Source organism: Macaca thibetana, chromosome 11 (assembly GCF_024542745.1).
Source record: "Macaca thibetana thibetana isolate TM-01 chromosome 11, ASM2454274v1, whole genome shotgun sequence".
In the NCBI taxonomy this organism is placed as follows: Eukaryota; Metazoa; Chordata; class Mammalia; order Primates; family Cercopithecidae; genus Macaca; species Macaca thibetana.
The window spans coordinates 52,723,309-52,745,397 of record NC_065588.1 but is presented as its reverse complement, the minus strand read 5'-3'; the positions used below and the strand labels follow the sequence as shown (position 1 = coordinate 52,745,397).

The 22,089-nt window shown below is 47.8% G+C and overlaps 1 protein-coding gene across 2 annotated transcripts in view; it reads left to right on the top strand.

Moving 5' to 3' along the window:
- The window catches only part of TIMELESS (timeless circadian regulator), a 36,096-nt gene extending 18,265 nt beyond the window's left edge, over positions 1–17,831 (top strand). The window contains exons 2-29 of one of the 2 annotated variants that reach the window (XM_050747254.1): positions 661–818; positions 967–1,120; positions 1,241–1,355; positions 1,450–1,512; positions 1,759–1,860; positions 2,366–2,521; positions 3,274–3,407; positions 3,913–4,000; positions 4,573–4,749; positions 5,743–5,960; positions 6,198–6,301; positions 6,446–6,615; positions 9,518–9,652; positions 9,754–9,905; positions 11,084–11,181; positions 11,271–11,397; positions 11,506–11,707; positions 11,987–12,132; positions 12,787–12,872; positions 12,962–13,079; positions 13,169–13,251; positions 13,485–13,627; positions 13,843–14,014; positions 14,096–14,164; positions 14,287–14,405; positions 16,601–16,823; positions 16,952–17,050; positions 17,170–17,831. In XM_050747254.1, coding sequence (XP_050603211.1) covers positions 722–818; positions 967–1,120; positions 1,241–1,355; positions 1,450–1,512; positions 1,759–1,860; positions 2,366–2,521; positions 3,274–3,407; positions 3,913–4,000; positions 4,573–4,749; positions 5,743–5,960; positions 6,198–6,301; positions 6,446–6,615; positions 9,518–9,652; positions 9,754–9,905; positions 11,084–11,181; positions 11,271–11,397; positions 11,506–11,707; positions 11,987–12,132; positions 12,787–12,872; positions 12,962–13,079; positions 13,169–13,251; positions 13,485–13,627; positions 13,843–14,014; positions 14,096–14,164; positions 14,287–14,405; positions 16,601–16,823; positions 16,952–17,050; positions 17,170–17,240 — 3,621 coding nt within the window. In that variant the 5' untranslated portion in view covers positions 661–721 and the 3' untranslated portion in view covers positions 17,241–17,831. The remainder of the gene's footprint in view (positions 1–660; positions 819–966; positions 1,121–1,240; positions 1,356–1,449; positions 1,513–1,758; positions 1,861–2,365; positions 2,522–3,273; positions 3,408–3,912; positions 4,001–4,572; positions 4,750–5,742; positions 5,961–6,197; positions 6,302–6,445; positions 6,616–9,517; positions 9,653–9,753; positions 9,906–11,083; positions 11,182–11,270; positions 11,398–11,505; positions 11,708–11,986; positions 12,133–12,786; positions 12,873–12,961; positions 13,080–13,168; positions 13,252–13,484; positions 13,628–13,842; positions 14,015–14,095; positions 14,165–14,286; positions 14,406–16,600; positions 16,824–16,951; positions 17,051–17,169) is intronic. The other variant, XM_050747255.1, reaches the window with a different exon arrangement.
- The last annotated feature ends 4,258 nt before the right edge of the window (positions 17,832–22,089 follow it).

Sequence of the window (22,089 nt, the reverse complement as noted above, 5' to 3'; positions counted from 1 at the left end):
CTTTTGTACAGATGGGGTCTCACAATGTTGCCCAGGCTAATCTTGAACACTGGGACAAATGATCATCATGTCTTGGCCGCCTAAAGTGCTGAGATTATAGGCATGAGCCACTGTGCCCCGCCAGGGTCTAACAATTTTATTTATTTATTTATTTTGAGACAGAGTCTCTCTCTGCTGCCCAGGCCAGAGTGCAGTGGCATGATCTCGGCTCACCGCAACTTCTGCCTCCTGGATTCAAGCGATTCTCCTGCCTCAGCCTTCCAAGTGGCTAGGATTATAGGCATGCGCCACCACGCCTGGCTAATTTTGTATTTTTAGTAGAGACAGGGTTTCTCCATGTTGGTCAGGCTGGTCTCAAACTCCCAACCTCAGGTGATCTGCCCACCTCAGCCTCCAAAAGTGCTGGGATTACAGGAGTGAGTCACCGTGTCTGGCCAGGGCAGGTGCTTAATTCATAGGCTGGAGCCTCTTTGGTTTTGATCAGGTAGAAGCCATAATTTAAAACTTTCCTTGGGACTGAGAGCAGAACTTTTGGTCGTGACAAAAGTCAAACATTTGAGGATCTTGTTCAGAATATTCTGAGCATTAGGGCCTTCTCCTGTTCCTATCTTCTTTTCATGGAGAGGAACTTACATTTTTAATCTTTCTCTATCTCTGCAGGCCTCGTCATTTCTGTCTCCTGTTTCTCCACTTCCTTCTCTATTGGTTGGTCCACTGATGTATGGACTTGCACATGATGAACTGTGAACTTCTAGCCACATGTAGTGCCCTTGGGTACTTGGAGGGAGACACTTACCACAAGGAACCAGATTGCTTAGGTAAGTACCTTTTTGAGGAAACAGGAAAAAAATTTGCTTGAATTAAGGAGGTCTGTTGAATTTCTCAAACCATGGGTGTGAAAATCATGTGGGTCTGGATGGAGCTGCTTCCAAGGTTCCACATGCATGTTTTGTTCTGTCTCTGAAGAGAGTGTGAAGGATCTGATCCGCTATTTGAGGCATGAGGATGAGACACGAGATGTGCGGCAGCAACTGGGGGCAGCCCAGATCCTACAGAGCGACCTTCTGCCCATCCTCACCCAGCACCGCCAGGACAAGCCTCTCTTTGATGCTGTTATCAGGTTGCCTCCCTAGCTTTTAAACTTTCGCCACCTGCCAGCCTTTGCTGTTTGAACTGATAGGTCTGGCGTTTGAGCTGGTAAGGAAACTTAACAACTTATCTCTCCTTCATTGTCTCCCAGACTGATGGTGAACTTGACACAACCAGCCTTGCTCTGTTTTGGCAGTCTGCCTAAGGAACCCAGCTTTCGGCACCATTTTTTGCAGGTGCTAACTTATTTGCAGGCCTACAAAGAGGTGAGGCTTTCCTTTGGAGTCCCTGGGGTGGAATATGGGGCAGTGGTGAAGAAGTGGATGACTGCTACTTAAGATCCAGTTCCCTATTTCACAGGCCTTTGCCAGTGAGAAGGCTTTTGGAGTCCTCAGTGAAACCTTGTATGAGCTGTTGCAGCTGGTGAGTCTTCACCTTACAGGATTCCATGGGACAGCACTTTGCACCTTCTCCGGGTGGAGGAGGAGATGCTGAGATATGGTCCCAGTCCTTGGGGATATGGTAGTCCGATCCATAGTCTCTGGCTACCTCATTACTGTTTGAACTCTCTTTTTAATCCTGCTTCTCTTCTGTGCCTGGTCTTCCAGCCAGGGTACATGCTGCCTGCCTTCCACAGGGAGTCTCTTCCTCTTGCTCTCTTCTGATTAGGGCTGGGAGGAACGGCAGGAGGAAGACAACCTGCTGATTGAGCGGATCCTACTGCTGGTCAGAAATATTCTCCATGTCCCAGCTGACCTTGATCAGGAGAAGGTGAGTGTCTTGGGTATTCTGTGTTCTTGTGCATGGTTAGGTTGAGCTGCCCTTTTTTTTTTTTTTTTTTTTTTTTTGAGACAGAGTCTCGCTCTGTCACCCAGGCTGGAGTGCAGTGGCACGATCTCGGGTTACTGCAAGCTCTGCCTCCCGGGTTCATGCCATTCTCCTGCCTCAGCCTCTGCTTCCTGAGTAGCTGGGACAATAGGCGCCCGCCACCATGCCTGGCTAATTTTTTTTTGTATTTTTAGTAAAGACAGGGTTTCACTGTGTTAGCCAGGATGGCCTCAATCTCCTGACCTCGTGATCTGTCCGCCTTGGCCTCCCAAAGTGCTGGGATTACAGGCGTGAGCCACCGTGCCCGGCCAAGCTGCTCTTTCTGGGCTATTCTGTCCTCTGACAAGTCTGGGAGAGGAGGCTTGGTCAAAGAATGAGTTGGAGAGCTTCAAGGCAGGGCAGTGGGATTGAATGAGCTCCCTTTCTACCCTCACCATTCACTGCTCAGAAGATTGATGATGACGCCAGCATCCATGACCAGCTTCTCTGGGCGATTCACCTCAGTGGCCTGGACGACCTGCTCCTCTTTCTGGCCAGCTCATCTGCTGAGCAGCAATGGAGCCTACATGTGCTAGAGATTGTCTCCCTTATGTTTCGTGACCAGGTGAGACCCTGGCCTATTGTCCTAGTCCCCTCCACCCATGTACTTTTCTGCTATACAGCCAGAATTGCTCTTGTGATAACGGCTACATTATTTGGGGAAGGCAGGTGACAGCGGGAGTACCCATGTCTTGAGTACATGTAGTATCCCCTTATTCATTGTTTTACTTTCCTTGATTTCAGTTACAGTCAACCGTGGTCTGAAAACATTAAGTGGAAAATTTCAGAAACAAACATTTTAGAAGTTTTAAACTTGTACATTGTTCTGAGTAGTGTAATGAAATCTTTTGTCCCTGTCTGTCCTGAACAAGATGTGAATCATCCCTCTGCCCAGCATATCCACACTGTATACCCGCCTGTTAGTCACGTACTAGCCATCTTGGTTATCAGTTTGAAAAAACATAATAGAACGTGTGTGTATATATATGTATACATGTTCTATTTTTTCTGATAACGTATGTATATAGAACATATATACATTCTATAAAACAGAACATACATGTTCTATGTATATGTGTATACACATACATATATATATATACACGAATGTATACATATATATTTTTTAGTACTGTCTGCAGTTTCAGGCATCCAGTGGGGGTCTTGGAACATATCCCCCCTCAGATAAGGGAGAACGACAGCACAGTGCCCCATTAATGGGGTTCTATTTTGTTCACTCTTTGCATGCCCAGTAGGCGTGAACTCAGGATAAGGAATGACTATCCTCTTGATTCTTCCCTCTTTGTTCCAATCTAGAACCCCGAGCAGCTGGCGGGAATAGGGCAGGGACGCTTAGCTCAGGAGCGGAGTGCAGATGTTGCAGAACTGGAGGTGTTGCGCCAGCGAGAGATGGCAGAAAAGAAGACTCGAGCCCTCCAGCGAGGCAACAGGTGAGTGGCAGAGAGGCAGGTTCTTGTTCCTACATCATGGAATACTGAGGGCATCGGAGACAAATTCTAAGGTGGGGTGATTGAGTAACATTTTAGTTTATTTATTTATTTTTTTTTTGAGACACAGTTTTACTCTTGTCACCCAGGCTGGAGTGCACTGGCACGATCTCTGCTCCTTGCAACCTCTGCCTCCTGGGTTCGAGCGATTCTTCTGCCTCAGCCTCCCCAGTAGCTGGAACTACAGGCGCCTGCCATCATGCCAGGCTAATTTTTGTATTTATAGTAGAGTCCGGGTTTCACCATGTTGGCCAGGCTGGTCTCAAACTCCTGACCTCAGGTGATCTCCTGCCTCGGCCTCCCAAATGCTGGGATTATAGGTGTGAGCCACCGTGCCCGACCAACATTTTGTAGTTTTAATTTGCTCCAAGGTGCTGATGATAGAGAATGGAGATAAAGTTTCCAGAGAACTGAAGAATCACTTTGGACCTTTTTGTTTCTTCTGCAGACATTCTCGATTTGGGGGCTCGTATATTGTCCAGGGGTTGAAATCCATTGGGGAGAGGGACCTCATCTTTCACAAAGGCCTTCACAATGTGAGTATTCTTACATCTGGAGTGGGAACATGTGGAGTTGCATAGCTTAAGCAGGGTAATCATCTTGAGTTCTTGGCTGGGCCTGATGGCTCACACTTGTGGTCCCAGCACTTTGGGAGACTGAGGCAGGAGGATTGCTTGAGCCCAGAAGTTCAAGATCAGACTGGGCAACATGGCAAGACCCTGTCTCTAAAAAAAAAAAAAAAAAAAAAAAAAAAATTAAAGGTTGGGTACAATGGCTTATACCTGTAATCCGCCAAGGAAGGAGGATTGCTTGAGCCCAGGAGTTCAAGACCAGCCTGGGCAACATGGCAAAACCCTGTCCCTACAACAAGTAAAAAAAACTAACTGAGCATGGTGGCACCCGCTTGTGGTCCTAACTACTCGGGAGGCTGAGGTGGGAGGATTGTTTGAGGCCAGGAGTTCAATCATTGCACTCCAGCCTGGGTGACAGAGCAAGTTCTCGTCTCAAAACAAAAACAAAAATTAGTTTCTTCTGAGAAAATTGACGAGAGCTGCAAGGGGAAGGTGGTAGTTAGGAGTAATTCTAATCCCCTAACCGACACACCCAGCTACGAAACTACAGTTCAGATTTGGGAAAGCAGCCGAAAAAAGTGCCTAAACGTCGCCAGGCCGCCCGAGAGCTGTCCATTCAGCGCCGTTCTGCCCTCAATGTGAGGCTCTTCCTCAGAGACTTCTGCTCTGAGTTCCTGGAGAACTGTTACAACCGGCTCATGGGATCAGTAAAGGTGAGAACCTGTGAAGGATATGGAGATAATCAGGAATGGAATAGACAGGTGATGATGCAGCTGTTGGTGGGTAAGAGGTGGGGAGGAGCTCGGGGAGGCTGCCCCTGGAATGTGGACTAGTAGGTGGGAAGCATATATAGTTAGGATGTCCCTGAGAGATAGTGAAAATGCCAGAAGTGAGTGGGCTCCCAGCATGACAAAAGAGGCTCTGGAAAAATTGCCTCAGAGGGAGAGGAAAGGGAGAACAGGAGAGAGTTGGAAATTGTGGATCCTAGAGTATTATGATAGCGGTGGCCCAGCGTGGTGGCTCACACCTGTAATCCCAGCCCTTTGAGAGGCCGAGGTGGTGGATCACTTGAGGTCAGGAGTTCGAGACCAACCTGGCCAGCATGGTGAAACCCTATCTTTACGGAAAAAAATACAAAAAAAAAAGGTGGCATGATGGTGTGCATTTGTAGTCCCAGTTACTCGGGAACCTGAGGCAGGATAATCACTTGAACCTGGGAAGCAGAGGTTGCAGTGAGCCGAGATTACACCACTACACTCCAGCCTCATCATGACAGAGCAAGACTGTCAAAAAAAAGAAAAAAAAAACAGGCGCGGTGGCTCACGCCTGTAATACCAACACTTTGGGAGCCCAAGGCAGGTGTATCACCTGAGGTCAGAAGTTTGAGACCAGCCTGCAACATGGTGAAACCCCATCTCTACTGAAAATACAAAAAATTAACTGGGCATGGTGACGGGCACCTATAATCCTAGCTACCCGGGAGGCTGAGGCAGGAGAATCGCTTGAACCTGGGAGCTGGAAGTTGCAGTGAGCCGAGATCATGCCATTGCACTCCAGCCTGGGCAATAGAGTGAGACTCCGCCTCAAAAAAAAAAAATTATGACAATGGTGTCCAGCATCCATTCCATCATCATAGGACAGAAAGGAAGAAGTTGGAAGCCCTGAAGTCACGGTGATCTTTTTTTTTTTTCTTTTTTAACTGTTAGGATCACCTGCTTCGGGAGAAAGCTCAGCAGCATGATGAGACCTATTATATGTGGGCCTTGGCTTTCTTCATGGCCTTCAACCGAGCTGCCTCCTTCCGGCCAGGCCTGGTTTCTGAGACCCTCAGCGTCCGCACCTTCCACTTCATTGAGCAGAACCTCACTAACTACTACGAGATGATGCTGACTGACCGCAAGGAAGCTGCCTCCTGGGCACGCCGGTGAGTGGGATGGTTACTGGAGTTAGAGTGAGCTAGGGATCTGAATGCTTGAATTCTGGCTGGTGCTTTTTCCCTGATTCAGGGTTCAAGTGGTCAGTCTGAAGAGCAAGGACTGGCTGGGAAATTTGGTTTGGGTGGCACATTTTTTTTTCTTTTTTTTGGCCGTGGGAGGTTGCTGTTTCCATGGGCCATTGCCCTAAGTTGTCCTCCATTTCACCTTTTCCCCTCAACTCTCAGGATGCACTTAGCTCTGAAGGCCTATCAGGAGCTGCTGGCAACAGTGAATGAGATGGACTTATCCCCAGATGAGGCTGTGAGGGAGAGCAGCCGCATCATCAAGAGTGAGGCCCTGGCCTGGTCCCCGATCCCAGCCTGTCCCATCTCATGATGAGAATCTCATTCTTCCCAGTCCCAGCTTCATCCATCTCTCCTTTTCCAGGCTTTCCAGAATAGCCCTTCCATCCCTTTCTCTTCCCCATTCCTAGACAATATTTTCTATGTGATGGAGTACCGAGAACTATTCCTGACACTTTTTCGAAAGTTTGATGAGAGATGCCAGCCCCGTTCTTTCCTTCGTGACTTGGTGGAGACCACCCACCTCTTCCTCAAAATGTTGGAGCGGTTCTGTCGGAGCCGTGGGAACCTGGTGGTGCAGGTACTGAGCAGCCCCACGACGTAGAAAGAGCTGTGAGGGAGAGTCAAGGAAAGGAGGCTTTCTTCTCACAGTTTGTACAGCTTAAGTTCATCTGTTAAACCTGTTCTGAGCTATGACAGCAAGAGGTTTGTGGGTGTTGGCCAGTGTGAGTCTACCACAGTTTCGTTCTCCCATTAGAATAATCTCTGATCTGCCATAAATATTTTAGTTCAGTCAGGAAACATTTATTGAACACCTACCAAGTGCCAAGTACAAAAACCCTGGGGATTCATAATTTTAGAGTTTAATAATTATGCTGTAGCATTTTCTGGTTATACCTTGAAAGCATTGTGGTGAGATGGAAAGAGCCTTAAGTTGCGGCCGGGCACGGTAGCACACACCTATAATCCCCGCAGTTGGGGAGGCCGAGGTGGGCAGATTACTTGAGGTCAGGGGTTCAAGACCAGCTGGCCAACATGGTGAAACCCTGTCTCTACTAAAAATACAAAAATTAGCCAGGCGTGGTAGCGCACATCTGTAATCTCCGCTGCTCAGAAGGCTGAAACAGAATCACTTGAATCCAGGAGGTGGAAATTGCAGTGAGCTAAGATCATGCCACTGCACTCCAGCCTGGGTGACACAGTGAGACTCTGTCTCAACAGCAACACTAAAAGAGCCTTAAATTGAACTTTAGAAGGTCTGGAATCTAGTCCTGTATTGGTTATTATTGGAATAAGCTCAAGCTGTTTGTGTCGGTCTCCAGATCTATAAAGTTGGGATTGTAACAGTTGTCCATGAACCCAAAGTGGAATAAGTGAAAAGCCTAGGACAGGCTGGGCACAGTGGCTCTTGCCTGTAATCCCAGCACTTTGGGAGGCCACAGTGGGTGGATCATTTGAGCCCAGGAGTTTGAGACCAGCCTGGGCAACATGACAAAGCCTCCCCTTCTCTACTAAAAATACAAAAATTAGCTGGGTATGATGGCACGCACCTGTAGTCCCAGCTATTTGGGAAGCTAAGGCATGAGAATTGCTTGAACCCAGGAGGCTGAGGTTGCAGTAGGCCAAGATTGTGCTATGCCACTGCACTCCAGTCTGGGCCACAGAGCAAGACTCTGTCTCAAAAAAAACAAAAAACAATTCACCGGCAAGGTGGCACATACCTGTAGTCCCAGCTACTCAGGAGGCTGAGGCACGAGGATCACTGGAGCTTAGGAGTTTGAGGGTGCAGTGAACTGTGATTAAGACATTGCACTCCAGTCTGGGCGAGAGCAAAACCCTATCTCTGAAAAATAAAGTTACTGGTTCACATTAAAAAAAAACCCCAGGACAAAATGAAAACCCCAGGGAATTTGTATCCTGGAAACACAGGGACTTTGCTTTGTATAAACAGATTTTGGGCCAGGTGCGGTGGCTCATGCCTGTAATTCCGGCACTTTGGGAGGCTGAGGTGGGCAGATTACTTAGGTCAGGAGTTCGAGACCAGCCTGGCCAGCATGGCGAAACCCTGTCTCTACTAAAAATACAAAAATTAGCCAGGCATGGTGGTGCGCATCTGTAATCCCAGCTTCTTGGGAGGCTGAAGTTGGGAGAATCACTTGAACCTGGGAGGCGGAGTGTGCAGTGAGCCAGGATCACACCATTGCACTCCAGCCTGGGCGACAGCAAGACTCCGTCTCAAAAAAAAAAAAAAAAAACCGGATTTTTGTACCAGAACCTTCCTATAATTCTAGTTGCCACAGGTTAAAATTCTGTCATAACTGGATTTGAAAGATGCAGTAGTACCAATGAGACTTTGCTAAAGGGTATTTTTTGCACTCAGGGTTCTGTGTTATTATCTGTAATACTAGGTACTATCATTTATTGAGCACTTACTATGTGTCAGACACTGTGCTGATGTTTTCATATAATCCTCACAGTAGCACATGTGCCCAAAGTGGTTAAGCAACTTGTCCAAAGTCTTGTTAGTAATACTAATTCAATACTCAAATCCAGATCTGCTGGACTCTAAAACTCATGCTCCTAACATTTGGTGTGTTTGATTGTAAGTTCTTTAATGGAACATGACCTTCAGGGGCCTCCCAGTTCATCCTGTTTGACTTTTGAGTACTCACACCAAAGACTGGTTCACAGCCCTGACTTGGGAGAAGCAGGATTTGGGTATTGAGTCACTCCTGCTTTTCTTTTCTTTTTTTTTTTTCTGCAGGGTGTCGCTCTGTTACTTAAGCTGGAGTGCAGTGGCTCAATCTCAGCTCACTGCAACCCTCTGCTTCCCAGTCCCAAGCGATTCTCCTGCCTCAGCCTCCCAAGTAGCTGGGAGTACAGGCACACACCACCATGCCTGGCTAATTTTTGTACTTTTTGTAGAGACAGCATCTCGCTATGTTGCCCAGGCTGGTCTTGAACTCCTGACCTCAAGTGATCCACCTGCCTAGGCTTCCCAAAGTGTTAGGACTACAGGTGTGAGCCACTGCGCCTGGCTATCCTACTTTTCAGGAGAAAAAAATTGGAGGCTTTATTTACATAGTGCTTTGCATTTTATGAAGCTTTTCCATATGTCTTATTTGATCCTCATAGCATTTGCTTATTCTATAGGCCTCTTGAGATAGCACTGCTTTTGGCAAACCTCTGAACTCAGGAAATGGGTCAGGATTTTTGCCATGGCATCTTATACTTACTCACATTGTAGCTCTTATCCACACTCTAATGTAATTACCATTCTACTTCCTGTCTCCACCACTAGAGTAAAAGCTCCTCAAAGGGAAGGAAATATGCTGTTCACTATTGCTTTCTATTACCAATGGATAGCACATAATGGGCACTCTGTGAATGTCCAGTTAATTCGTTTTGTAATAGAAAAGACACTGATGGGGAAAAGGCCTCTTTAGCTCTCTTGACATCCTAATACAATTCTTTCCCCATAGAACAAACGAAAGAAGAGAAGGAAGAAGAAGAAGGTCCTAGACCAGGCCACTGTTTCTGGTAATGTCCCATCTAGCCCAGAAGAACTGGAGGCTATGTGGCCTGCCCTGGCTGAGCAGCTGGAATGCTGTGCCCAGGTAGGTGGTTACAGACACTCTGTCTTTTTTGAGAATAGTACTCTGGGTATACAATCTGGGTTTTCCACTCCCTCCGCTCCCATAGCTTTATCCATCTCTAGAATCCTGAGCTCGGCATAGACTCCATGGTTCCCTTTGATGCGGCCTCAGAGGTGCCAGTGGAGGAGCAGCGGGCAGAAGCCATGGTACGGATCCAAGACTGTCTCCTGGCTGGCCAGGCCCCACAGGCCCTGACTCTCCTGAGGTCTGCCCGGTAAGAACCCTGCTGCTTATCCTCTTGGGCTTTGTGGGAAGGAGGAGGCCATCACTGTGGTACAGGGTTCTCAGTCTTCAAAAGAGAGTCATCTCATCAAGGCTCTGGGACTCTATACCGACTGACTCCTGGGGCGTTTTGATTGGTTTGTTGGGTTTTTTTGTTTGTTTTCGAAAAACATTAAAAAAGCATAGCTAATTGAGAAAAAAATAAAGATAAAGCAAATCCTCACTTGACATCGTCAATAAGTCCTTGGTAATTGCGACTTTGAGTGAAATGACCTACAGCAGGTTTCTTATAATATTAAGAGAAAAAAAACTGGTTTTGTTATACATTGTTTCACTTAAAGTGGCAGTATCCAAGAACCTATTGAAGACATTAAGGGAGGACTTACTTTAATTCTACTAGCCAAAGATAAGCATCATTAACATTTTGATGAGTAACCATGCAGAGGTTTTTTTCCTCCGTTACATGTAAAAATATCATATATACCTTGTTTTACAAAAATGAAATACTGTACATGCTGATTTATAGTAATTTTTCACTTCTCAGTATATTGTGAGCATTATTTCTCATCAGATATGTTTCTGTAATTGTTAATGGCTTTAAAACACCATTGTGTGGGCCGGGCATGGTGGCTCACACCTGTAATCCCAGCACTTTGGGAGGCCAAGGTGGGCGGATCATGAGGTCAGGAGATCGAGACCATCCTGGCTAACATGGTGAAACCCCGTCTCTACTGAAAATACAAAAAATTAGCTGGGCGTGGTGCCGGTTGCCTGTAGTCCCAGCTACTTGGGAGGCTGAGGCAGGAGAATGGCGTGAACCTGGGAGGTGGAGCTTGCAGTGAGCCAAGATCGTGCCACTGTACTCCAGCCTGGGCGACAGAGCGAGACTCCGTCTAAAAAAAAAAAAAAAAAAACCATTGTGTGAATACATACATTTGTTCAACCAGGTATCAAACATTTAGATTGTTTACATTTTGTTCTTACCTGATTTTTATTGAGTTGTGGCTTATGAGGAAAATTTTCCCTGGGGTCTTTGTTTCATTTGAGGTAACAGTTTGCATTTTCTTTCTGGCCAACAAAAGAAATGTCTAAATTCCTTCTTCTACTTCAAATTATAAATTTAAAGCCAGATTTCCCCTGGGTAAAGCCTTTTTTCTGTCTGTGCTCCAGGGAGGTGTGGCCTGAAGGAGATGTGTTTGGCTCTCAAGACATTTCTCCAGAGGAAGAGATCCAGTTGCTGAAACAAATCCTGTCTGCTCCACTTCCCCGTAAGTCTCCACCTTTCACATCTGTCTCCTTCCAGCTCTTTTCTAGCACCAACATAACAGAGACTCAGTAATCCTCCCTCTGTCTGTAGGGCAGCAAGGCCCAGAGGAATGTGGGACAGAGGAAGAAGAAGAAGAGGAGGAGGAGGAGGAGGAGGAGGAGTTGCAAGTGGTCCAGGTGTCAGAGAAAGAATTTAATTTTCTGGACTACCTGAAACGGTGCGGGCTGAGAGGCCTGAGTTGGTCCTAGAGTGGCGATTTTGCAGCTCTGAGGATGAGCTATGTCTTCCTTATGCTGACATCCTCTCCCTCCTTGCTTTGGTGCAGCTTTGCATGTTCAACTGTCGTTCGAGCCTATGTGCTGCTGCTGCGGAGCTACCAGCAGAATAGTGCTCACACTAACCATTGCATTGTGAAGATGCTGCACCGGCTGGCCCATGACCTCAAAATGGAAGCCCTACTTTTTCAGCTGTCAGTCTTCTGCCTCTTCAATCGTCTGCTTAGTGACCCTGCTGCTGGAGCCTACAAAGTGAGGGAGTAACAAGGAATGGGGGTTTAGAAGGGTATGGGAACCCTCAGGTAAATAAATAATCTTCAGGAGATAGAAGGTGCTGAGAGGTGTCAAGGGCTGGGAGATGGGAAAACAATGAGAAAGTAGACAGGCAGGTTGAGGGAGCTGCATGGAGAAGGACAGAAGAGAGTGAGTGAGGAGGGGGCAGCTGGGAACAGCTATAGAGAAAATACCTAGAGGGCCAGGTTCGGGTCTGCATTGGACCAGAGGCCTCATAGTAACCTCCTTCTCGTACAGGAGCTAGTGACTTTTGCCAAATACATCCTGGGCAAATTCTTTGCACTGGCCGCAGTCAACCAAAAAGCCTTTGTGGAGCTGTTGTTCTGGAAGAACACAGCTGTGGTTCGAGAGATGACTGAGGGCTATGGCTCCCTGGATGACAGGTGAGCTTGAAGTTGGCAAAGGATGGGTGGGGGTAGGGGAAGTTTGATGCAGAGTCACAGAATGTTAAAGCTGTAAGAGCTTGCATGTCATTTAGCCCACTTTTTCTTTCCCTGTCATGGGTGAGAAAACAGGCTCAGGAGGTGAAATGCTTTACCTAAGGTTATCCAAGAGAGGAGCAGGGACTGGAGCCTAAGTCTACTGTGTATCTAGTTTCCTTCTCCGTCACCAGCCTCCGTAGAGGTGGTCACTGTTGGGAGCTGGGTGGTTGCCCGGAGAGAGTCCGTGTGCGACCTCTCCCAAAACGTGCTGGGAAACCATGAGGATTTGTAGAAATGTTTGTCTTCTTTCCCTTAATGTCTCAGCCCCTCTCCTTTCACACTTAGTCTCTTTTTCCCATAATATTCTTAGCCCCTGGAGTCAGAATGGTCAGGGTTCCACTGGCCCAACCTGGAAAATCTCTTTGTTTGACTTTTAGGTTCTTACGTGGAAGGAAAGTGAGGGGAAGGAGGCACACTGTAGGCCTCTCTCGGCTGGCCTCTTTCAGTTACCTGCCTCGTCCTTCCTGTTCCTTTCAGAACTGATCAGAGAAGGCCTTTGGTCTCCTCTTTTTGGGCCAAGAACCTATATGCTCCCTTTCTCCTTTCACCATTCAGGTCTTCGAGTCGCAGAGCGCCTACATGGAGCCCCGAAGAAGAGGCTCGTCTTCGGGAGCTGTACCTCGCCCATAAGGACGTGGAAGGTGAGAGGCCTTGAGATCTGGAAAGTTTGTGAAGAGGGCAGCCTAAGCTGCAGGACCTTCTTTACTGCCTCAGTCATTTCCCATGCCAGGGCAGGATGTGGTGGAAGCCATCTTGGCCCACCTGAATACTGTTCCTCGAACACGCAAGCAGATCATCCACCATCTGGTACAGCTGGGACTGGCTGACAGTGTCAAAGACTTCCAAAGGTAGAGAGGCGCATGCTTTGGAGGCTATTGGGATAGGGACGCGTGTTCACTTCCTGGGCTTCCTCTTCCACTGACACCTTCCTAATCAGGAAAGGAACCCATATTGTACTGTGGACGGGGGATCAGGAGTTGGAGCTGCAGCGGCTTTTTGAGGAATTCCAGGACTCGGATGGTGAGTGAGGTGGAACTCAGGGGACCTTTGAGATGAAAGCCAAGCTATCCATTTCTTTTGGGGCTGTCTTTTATTCCCAAGGAAAGATTCTCCCATCCCTTCTGTTCACTTACTATATTTGTAAGGGTCATTTTTGGATGAATTGAGCTACCCTCTTTCCAGAGACCTCTTATTTATTTTACTCATCTCTTTCCCCTGTTGCCCTTGGGTATTCACATGCTCGCTTTTTATAGATGTCCTGGGTCATATCATGAAGAATATCACAGCCAAACGCTCACGGGCCCGAATAGTGGATAAACTCTTGGCTCTGGGGCTGGTGGCTGAGCGGCGGGAGCTGTACAAGAAACGGCGGAAAAAGTTGGCATCCTCCATCTTGGTAACAGTCTGACCCTGGCTCTGCTGGCATGGGCCCGCTCCCCTTGAAATGCTCCTTAGGAGCAGTCCACCCACATTCTTCCTGCTTGAGGCTGTTCTGACCAGGTCCTTCTCAGAGAGCGGGTGCGGTGCGGGGAGGGGTCAAGAACCAGGAGACTCCACTAAGTTCCTTGTGTTGCCTTCATGTTCATTCCCCCAACCCCCAATGAATTTTAGCCAAATGGAGCGGAGTCCCTGAAAGATTTTTGCCAGGAAGATCTGGAAGAAGAGGAAAAGCTGCCTGAGGAAGACAGCGAGGAGGATGAAGAAGGGAGCTCAGAGGCAGAAGAAGTCCAGGGTAGCTTAGTCCTTTCAACTGAAAACCTTGGTCAAAGCCTGCATCAGGAAGGTGAGGACTTTGCCTGGGAGAGGTGTCTCAGGTGGAGGGCTTGGGAGTAGGGTCAAATGTAAGTTTCCCTCATTTCCTTAGGCTTTTCTACCCCGCTCCTGTGGCTCCAGCACTGCCTGATCCGAGCAGCAGATGATCGGGAAGAGGATGGTGAGTGGACAGATGACGCTTTTAGGAGAGCCCTGGAGGCTATTGGAGACCTACCTGGTCATGGGATGGAGGACCAGTTCTTCTCTTATATCTTCACCATATGACCGTTGACCCTGTCTTAGGCTGCTCCCAGGCAGTTCCATTGGTGCCACTCACAGAGGAAAATGAGGAAGCCATGGAGAATGAACAGTTTCAGCAGCTGTTGCGCAAGCTAGGGGTTCGGCCCCCCGCCTCTGAGCAGGTAAATATGCCAGTTAGAGTGTCACCCAAGGCGTGTTAGTCCTATTTCCAAATACATCTCCTCCTCCTCCTCCTCACTGTAGTCGCCATCATGGTCCTCCTCACTGTCATGGTGGTCTTCCTTATCATCCTCATTGTCATCTCAATCCTCCTCATTGCCTTGTCATCTCTGACCAAGATTCCTGCAGCAACCATTCTGCTAGTCTTCTTTTCCTCTCTCTAATCTCCCCTTCCCCTAAATCCATCTTCCAGACTGCCCCCAGATTTACCTTTTTAAAATATAGTTTTGATTACAGTTGTCCCTTAGTATCTTGGCGGGAATCTGAGGAGGGATTGGTTCCAGGACCCCCCTGCCCACAGATACCAAAATCTACAGATGCTCAAGTCCCTTTTTGTAGTATTTGTGAATAACCTAGTTACATCCTCCTGTATACTTTAAGTCATTTCTAGATTACATATAATACCTATACAATGTAAATGTTAGGTAAATAATTGTTATACTGTATTTTAAATATATATACATATACATAGAGAGAGACAGACAGACAGACAGAGGCTCACTCCATTGCCCAGGCTGGAGTGCAGTGACTCAGTCTCGGCTCACTTTTGCCTCAACCTCCCAGGCTCAGGTGATCCTCCCACCTCAGCCTCCTGAGCAGCTGGGACTACAGGCCTATGTCACCACTCCCAGCTAACTTTTTGTATTTTTTGTAGAGATGGGGTTATGCCATGTTGCCCAGGCTGTGTATTATTGTGTAATGTTATGTTGTTATTTTTTATAGTTAATTTTTTTTTTTAATATTGTCGATTTACAGTGTTTTGAATCCACAGATTCAGAACTTCTGGATATGGAGGGTCAAGTGCCCTGTCCAGAGCCCTTGATGATTCCTTACTGCTTGCAGGACAGAATCCACAAATTCCAAATGGCATGCCCATCCTTGGCCAACCTTTGCAGCCTCACAGCCACACCACTCACACACCAACTTTACATCATCATCACCCTGGTAGGCTTTTTCATGCCTCCAAATGGCTAATCATGCCTGTCCCTCTGTGGAAGGCTGCAACCGTGCACACAAGGTGACACACACCCACTCCATCTGTCTTACTGATGGACCTCTACGCAGTCTTCAAGAGTCTGCTCAATTGTCACCTTGTCAGAGAAGCAGTCCCTGTCATTCTTTCAACCCCTGAAGTAAAAATAATCACTTTTGCAGTTGTGATTTGTTCATTCCCCTGATGCAGCCTCAGTCCTGTGGAATCTGCCAGGTACGATGGCTCACGCCTGTAACCCCAGCACTTTGGGAGGCCGAGGCAGGCGGATTACCTGAGGTCAGGAGTTCAAGACCAGCCTGGCCAACATGGCAAAACCCTGTCTCTACTAGAAATACAAAACTTAGCCTGGTGTGGTGGTAGGTGCCTGTAGTCCCAGCTACTTGGGAGGCTGAGGCAGGAGAATTGCTTGAACCCGGGAGGATGAGGTTGCAGTGAGCTTTTATCACTTTGCCATGGTACTCCAGCCTGGGTGACAGAGTGAGATTCTGCCTCAAAAAAAAAAAAAAAAAAAAAAAATCCTGTGATATTACGGCACATTTGTTATTTTTCCCATTGGATTTGAGTTATTTGAGAGCGAGGATCATACCCGATTCACCTTTACATCCCCAGGATTTGTTTATTTATTTATTCAGTTAACAACTATAGCCAGGTGTAATGGCTCATGCCTGTAATCGCAGCACTTTGGGAGGCTGAGGTGGGAGGATCATTTGAGACTGGCCTGGGCAACACAGCAAGACCCTGTTTCTACAAAAAATTATGAAGCAGTTGGGCATCATGGTGGCATCATGGCACCCCTGTGGTCCTAGCTACTTGAGAGGCTGAGGCGGGAGGATAGCTTGAGCCCAAGAGATTGAGACTACAGTGGACTATACTTGTGCCACTGCACTTCAGCCCAAGTGACAGAGGCAGACCCCTTCTCATTTAAAAAAAAAAGAACAACCAAAAAAACCTATACTTACTGGGAACCTCCTAATGTAGCAGGCACTGTGCTAGGCATTGGTTATATATTGGATAAATAAGTATTAAGTAGAGTTCACAACCCTTGTGGATCTTCACCAATGCTGGGTCATATATATTCAATGAATATCAAACTGGGGAACAAGAGGCTGGTCCTTTCCCTTTTCAACTTCTTGGCCCCTGTAGGAAACCTTCTGGCGAATTCCAGCCAAGCTGAGTCCTACCCAGCTCCGGAGGGTAGCAGCTTCTTTGAATCAACCAGAGGAGGAACAGAAGCTGCAGCCAGAGCTACAGCCTGAAGTCCCTGGAGAGGAAGGCTCTGATGAGGAGCACTGTAAAGAGCACCGACCACAAGCCCTGAGGGCCCTCTTGCTAACCCACAAGAAGAAAGGCCTGGCGTCCCCAGAGGGTAATAGTGCGACAGCCATCTTCTGAGTATTAACGTATCAGCCATGTTGGTCTAGAGGGCAGGAAAGGTATATTGAGAATATGAGGACTGAGTTCCTGATTTTGTGTCATTATTTATGGTCATTGCAGAGGAAGACACTGTTGGTAAAGAGCAGCTGAAGACAGCAACCAAGAAGCGACAGTTGCTGGACAGTGACGAGGAACAGGAAGATGAGGGCAGAAACAGAGGTAGGGAATTGGATGGACCTTCTTTTTCTTCTCTAATCCTGAAGACAAACTCTACCACCTTCTTACCCCTTAACATATTTAGATATTCTCTCTCTTTCTCACCCCTGTTGTTCCCACAGCACCAGAGTTGGCAGCTCCAAGAATCCAAAAGAAGAAACGATTTCAGATTGAGGATGATGAGGATGACTGAAGAGCTAAGAAGCCTAGGGGTAGAGATAGACACGTTTTTAGATGGTACATTTAAGTCAGAGTTGGAAGGGTCATACAGGACCCAGACACTCCTCTTACCGGACAGAGCAGTACAATCCTGGCTCTTCCACGGATTTAGGCTGACAAACTTCAGCAGCAGTATTGGCCTTCTCTGCTATCAGTCTTTGTTTCTCCCAGTTTTTATTGGTATGCCCCAGCAGCTCTCTGGGGATTTATTCCTTTTCTTCTAGGAACCATTTCTTTTGATTATTAGAGCTCCTTAGCAAATAAGAGGAGCGAATGAAATAGAGAAAGCACCCTGGACCCCTCTTACTGGTCTGTTCCTTTTGGCTTTCTCTTGGAGGCAGGCCACCGCATCAGATAGGGAGCTTTATGACATGACAGGTGGGGGTTTTGTACCACTTTTGGAAGATACCAGATGCCTCTGTCCTCATTTTCTTTCCTGTGATCATCCTCTAGATACCAGATAGAGCCCCATTCCTGCATTTGAGATAGGGCTGGAATATAGTACTCTAGATGACGAACGTTTTTGCTTTATGTTTGGTATTAAACATGTAAGAGTAGAAGTTCTGATCTCAGTCTGACTTGTCAGTATATCTGAGTTCCCCAGCCCCTCCCCTGCTGTGCTTTTTTTTTTTTTGAGACGGAGTCTCGCTCTGTCGCCCAGGCTGGAGTGCAGTGGCCGGATCTCAGCTCACTGCAAGCTCCGCCTCCCGGGTTTGCGCCATTCTCCTGCCTCAGCCTCCAGAGTAGCTGGGACTACAGGCGCCCGCCAACATGCCCGGCTAGTTTTTTTTTATATTTGTTTTAGTAGAGACGGGGTTTCACCGTGTTAGCCAGGATGGTCTCAATCTCCTGACCTTGTGATCCGCCCATCTCGGCCTCCCAAAGTGCTGGGATTACAGGCTTGAGCCACCGCGCCCGGCCCCCTGCTGTGCTCTTGAAAGAAGAACTTAAAAATTTTAGGGTAAAAAGAGAACAGCAGACCGGCACAGTGACTCAAGCCTGTTGTCCCAGCACTTTGGGAGGCTGAGACGGGCAGATCACTTGAGGTCAGGAGTTTGAGACCAGCCTGGACAACATGGCGAAACCCCGTCTCCACTAAAAATACAAAAATTAGCCAGCCATGGTGGCAAGCGCCTGTAATCCCAGCTACTCAGGTAGCTGAGGTAGGAGAATCGCCTGAACCCAGGAGGCAGACAGAGGTTGCAGTGAGCCAAGGTCACGCCAGTGCGTATGTCTGGGTGACAGAGCGAGACTCTGTCTCAAAAAAAAAAAAAAAAAAAAAACCAACAACCTTCCCTTTTCTTCTGCTTTCCCTGCAGAAGACACAGAAAAGCATTTTTACGTCTAGATCCTTTTGTCTAGGGTAAATTCTTAGGGTGACAAGAGTATGCAGCAGGAAGAAGGAGGAGCCACAAAGGAAGAGAAGCCAACTTGTTGGCATGGGGCATAGAAAAGGACAAAATCTAGGCAGGAAAAGGATGGATACATACTGCAAATATTATGTTCTTACCCATTCTTGGGAATGTCAGCTTTCTTGCTCCCTGTGCTTCCAGCTGAGATAGGGCGAAGGTGAGATTCAGAAAATAGCCATTCAGCTCAGGAAAGCTCCTAAGTAAAGGATGGATTTGGATTGTCCTGTTGCTTTGACTTTTTATTTTTATTTTTTCCTGAACAGATGAGGATCTCTCATAGCCTCTAAAAGTAGGAGTGAAGCTATTTCCATGGTAATTGAAGTTTCCAAGGGCTAGACACTTTCTAGCTCTGGCCAGTCTTGGTGTCTCTTCATCCTGAGCCTTTCTCCACCTCCCAGCCTGAGCACTGCTTCCTTCCAGCAGGGCTGCTCTGTTGTCCCCGCCGTGATCCGGGCTGTGCTGCTCCTTTGCTGTGTCCTGCTGTCCCCAGTGTCTGCCTTTTTTTTTTTTTTGAGATGAAGTCTCGCTCTGTTGCCCAGGCTGGAGTACGGCAGCGTGATCTTAGCTCACTGCAGCCTCTGCCTCCCGGGTTCAAGTGATTCTCTTGCCTTAGCCTCCCAAGTAGCTGGAATTACAGGTACGAGCCACCACGCCCAGCAAATTTTTTGTATTTTTAGTAGAGACAGGATTTCACCATGTTGGCCAGGCTGGTCTTGAACTCCTGACCGCAGGTGATCTGCCTGCCTTGGCCTCCCAAAGTGCTGGGATTATAAGCGTAAGCCACCATGCTCGGCCTAGCGGCTGCCTTTTTTTTTTTTTTTTTTTTTTTTCCTGTGATGGAATCTCACTCTATCGCTCAGGCTGGAGTGCAGTGATGCAATATCAGTTCACTGCAACCTCTGGCTCCTGGGTTCAAGCAATTCTCCTGCCTCAGCCTCCTGAGTAGCTGGGATTACAAGCATGCACCATCACACCTGGCTAATTTTTGTATTTTTAGTAAAGATGGGGGTTCATCATGTTGGCCAGGCTGGTCTGGAACTCCTGACCTCAAGTGATCCTCCCACCTCGGCCTCCCAAAGTGATGAGATTACAGGCATGAACCACCGCATCCGGCCGTGGCTGCCTTTTTAAGAAATGCCCAGAACTGGACCCTGACCTTCCATCACTCTTTGAAATTTCCAGCCCCAGTTTCTTCTACCAGTATTTATCAGATAGAAAATTTACTACATATTAGGCTCAAGAGGTGTTTTTATCCTTTTCTGTTTATTTACCCTTTGGAAATTTTTAAATATTTAGAAGAGGAGTAAAAAGCTATTTATTACTTATTTGAGTCACAGCCATCTGATTTCTCCTTATTCTGGGTCTCTGTCTTAGATTAGACTGGGAATGTGGGAGCAAGAGGTAGATACTGCTTTTGCAGCATTTCTGACTCCTGAAGAAGCTCTGATTAGTCAGTATGTATCAGTTCAGGTATAGATTGGGAGAACCTATAGATCATGATGACGGTCATACATGTATGAAAGGGAGAAAGACCTGTAATCCCAGCACTTTGGGAGGCCGAGACGGGTGGATCACGAGGTCAGGAGATCGAGACCATCCTGGCTAACACGGTGAAACCCCGTCTCTACTAAAAAAAATACAAAAAACTAGCCGGGCGAGGTGGCGGGCGCCTGTAGTCCCAGCTACTCAGGAGGCTGAGGCAGGAGAATGGCGTGAACGCGGGAGGCGGAGCTTGCAGTGAGCTGAGATCCGGCCACTGCACTTCAGCCTGGGCGACAGAGCGAGACTCCGTCTCAATAAAAAAAAAAAAAAAAAGAAAGGGAGAAAGAGAAAAATTACAGTGCTACTCAGAAAATCTTGGCCAAGTTGATATAGAGCCCCAGAGTGAAGATTACATGACTGAGGAGTCCCATGTCTGGCAGACTTGGCCGGGCTCTAGCACTGTCCGCCAGTCATTGTCTCAGAGCAACCTGTAGAGAGGGATGCTACTGCGATCACTGCAGAACATCCTAAGGAGTGGAAACCTAAGTCTGTCGGCCAAGTAGAATGTTCACTCTGTGTTCTCCTGAAGGGAGATCTGAGCAGAACACCACAGGACAAATAGGCAAATGTTTGCCAAAATTGGGCCCCTTATTGACCTTAGAGACAAGCAACTGTCCCCTCTCATGAGACAGAGAACTGGGACTGGAACAACCTACCCAGGAAAGCCTACCTCTCACTGGCCTCTGGTAATTTAGGGCTCTCAAATATTTAAGTAGAAAGTGAAGCAGAGGAAGGCCCTGGTGACCTGGGAATAGGAGAAGTCAAATAAGATCAGTAGGGTACCATTTCCCATGTAATTGGGCTGTAACCTAAAATGAACCCAAGCCTGGAGGTAATGGGCAAGTGAAACGGTCTGTTTTCTAACTCCCACTTCAGCTGATCATTTACTGCTATGTGTTGCACACACTCTGGCTGCCATTTCATATGGAACCCAAACTAAGGCCCTAATATCCCTTGCTTCGTATTTGCAGACCCTGATTCTACCAGACCTGGCTTCCAAAGTTCCTGCCTGGTTTCTTCCATATGTCCTCTCTACCCAGAATCTAGTGGGCCCGGCACTAAGGAAAGCCCTGGAGCAGGCTGACTACTAAATTTGATACCAGGCCCTGCAGATTTGGCTATACAGGGTGGGATGTGTGAAAGCCACATAGTCCCATACACACCAGCTCCAAGGATTCTGGAATTTCAGTGGCATAAGGAGGAGCATGCCAGGTGATACCATGGCCTCTGTTCTGCAGATGTTAAGACAGGATTCAGTCAGACCCAGGAAAAGCCAGACGTGTCTTTCCCACTGAGTACTGTGAGCAGGGGCAGGAATATCCTGAGCACAATGTGTTCCAGTTTTTGCCAGGAGTGGGAACCTACTGATGGCAGTGGTGGCCCATCTGGAGTGGTCACTGCGAAGACGCCAGGGGAGGTGTGGTGGGGGCTGCATGTTCCATGGAACCAGGGAGAGCCAGGAACAGGCAGGAGCCCTGCCCGCTTCCAAGTTGGCAGGTCCCCACCCTCCTGGGTACAGCTACAGCAGCACAGCTACAGCTGTGGATCCAGGCATCCCTATGCTCTTAGGGGCCAGCAAAGCCTCACTGCCCCCACAGGCTCAGAAGTGCCTGCTCCCACTGCATAGCCTCTTCCCACTCTGTTTTTGAAGCAAAGTTGAGGCCAAGCCCATCACTGTTGTGACCTGGCCATGTGTGCGCACCCTCCTGGCGGTGCTGACACACCAGCCCCCTGCCATCTTGGCCCCCTACAAACTTTGGACACTGACAAACATGAGAGAGAGACTGAGGGGGAGCCAAGGGTGGCTTGGCAGGGGCCTGCAAGTGCCCCTCAGCAGGAACAGCTTAGGTCCCGTGGATGACATTATTG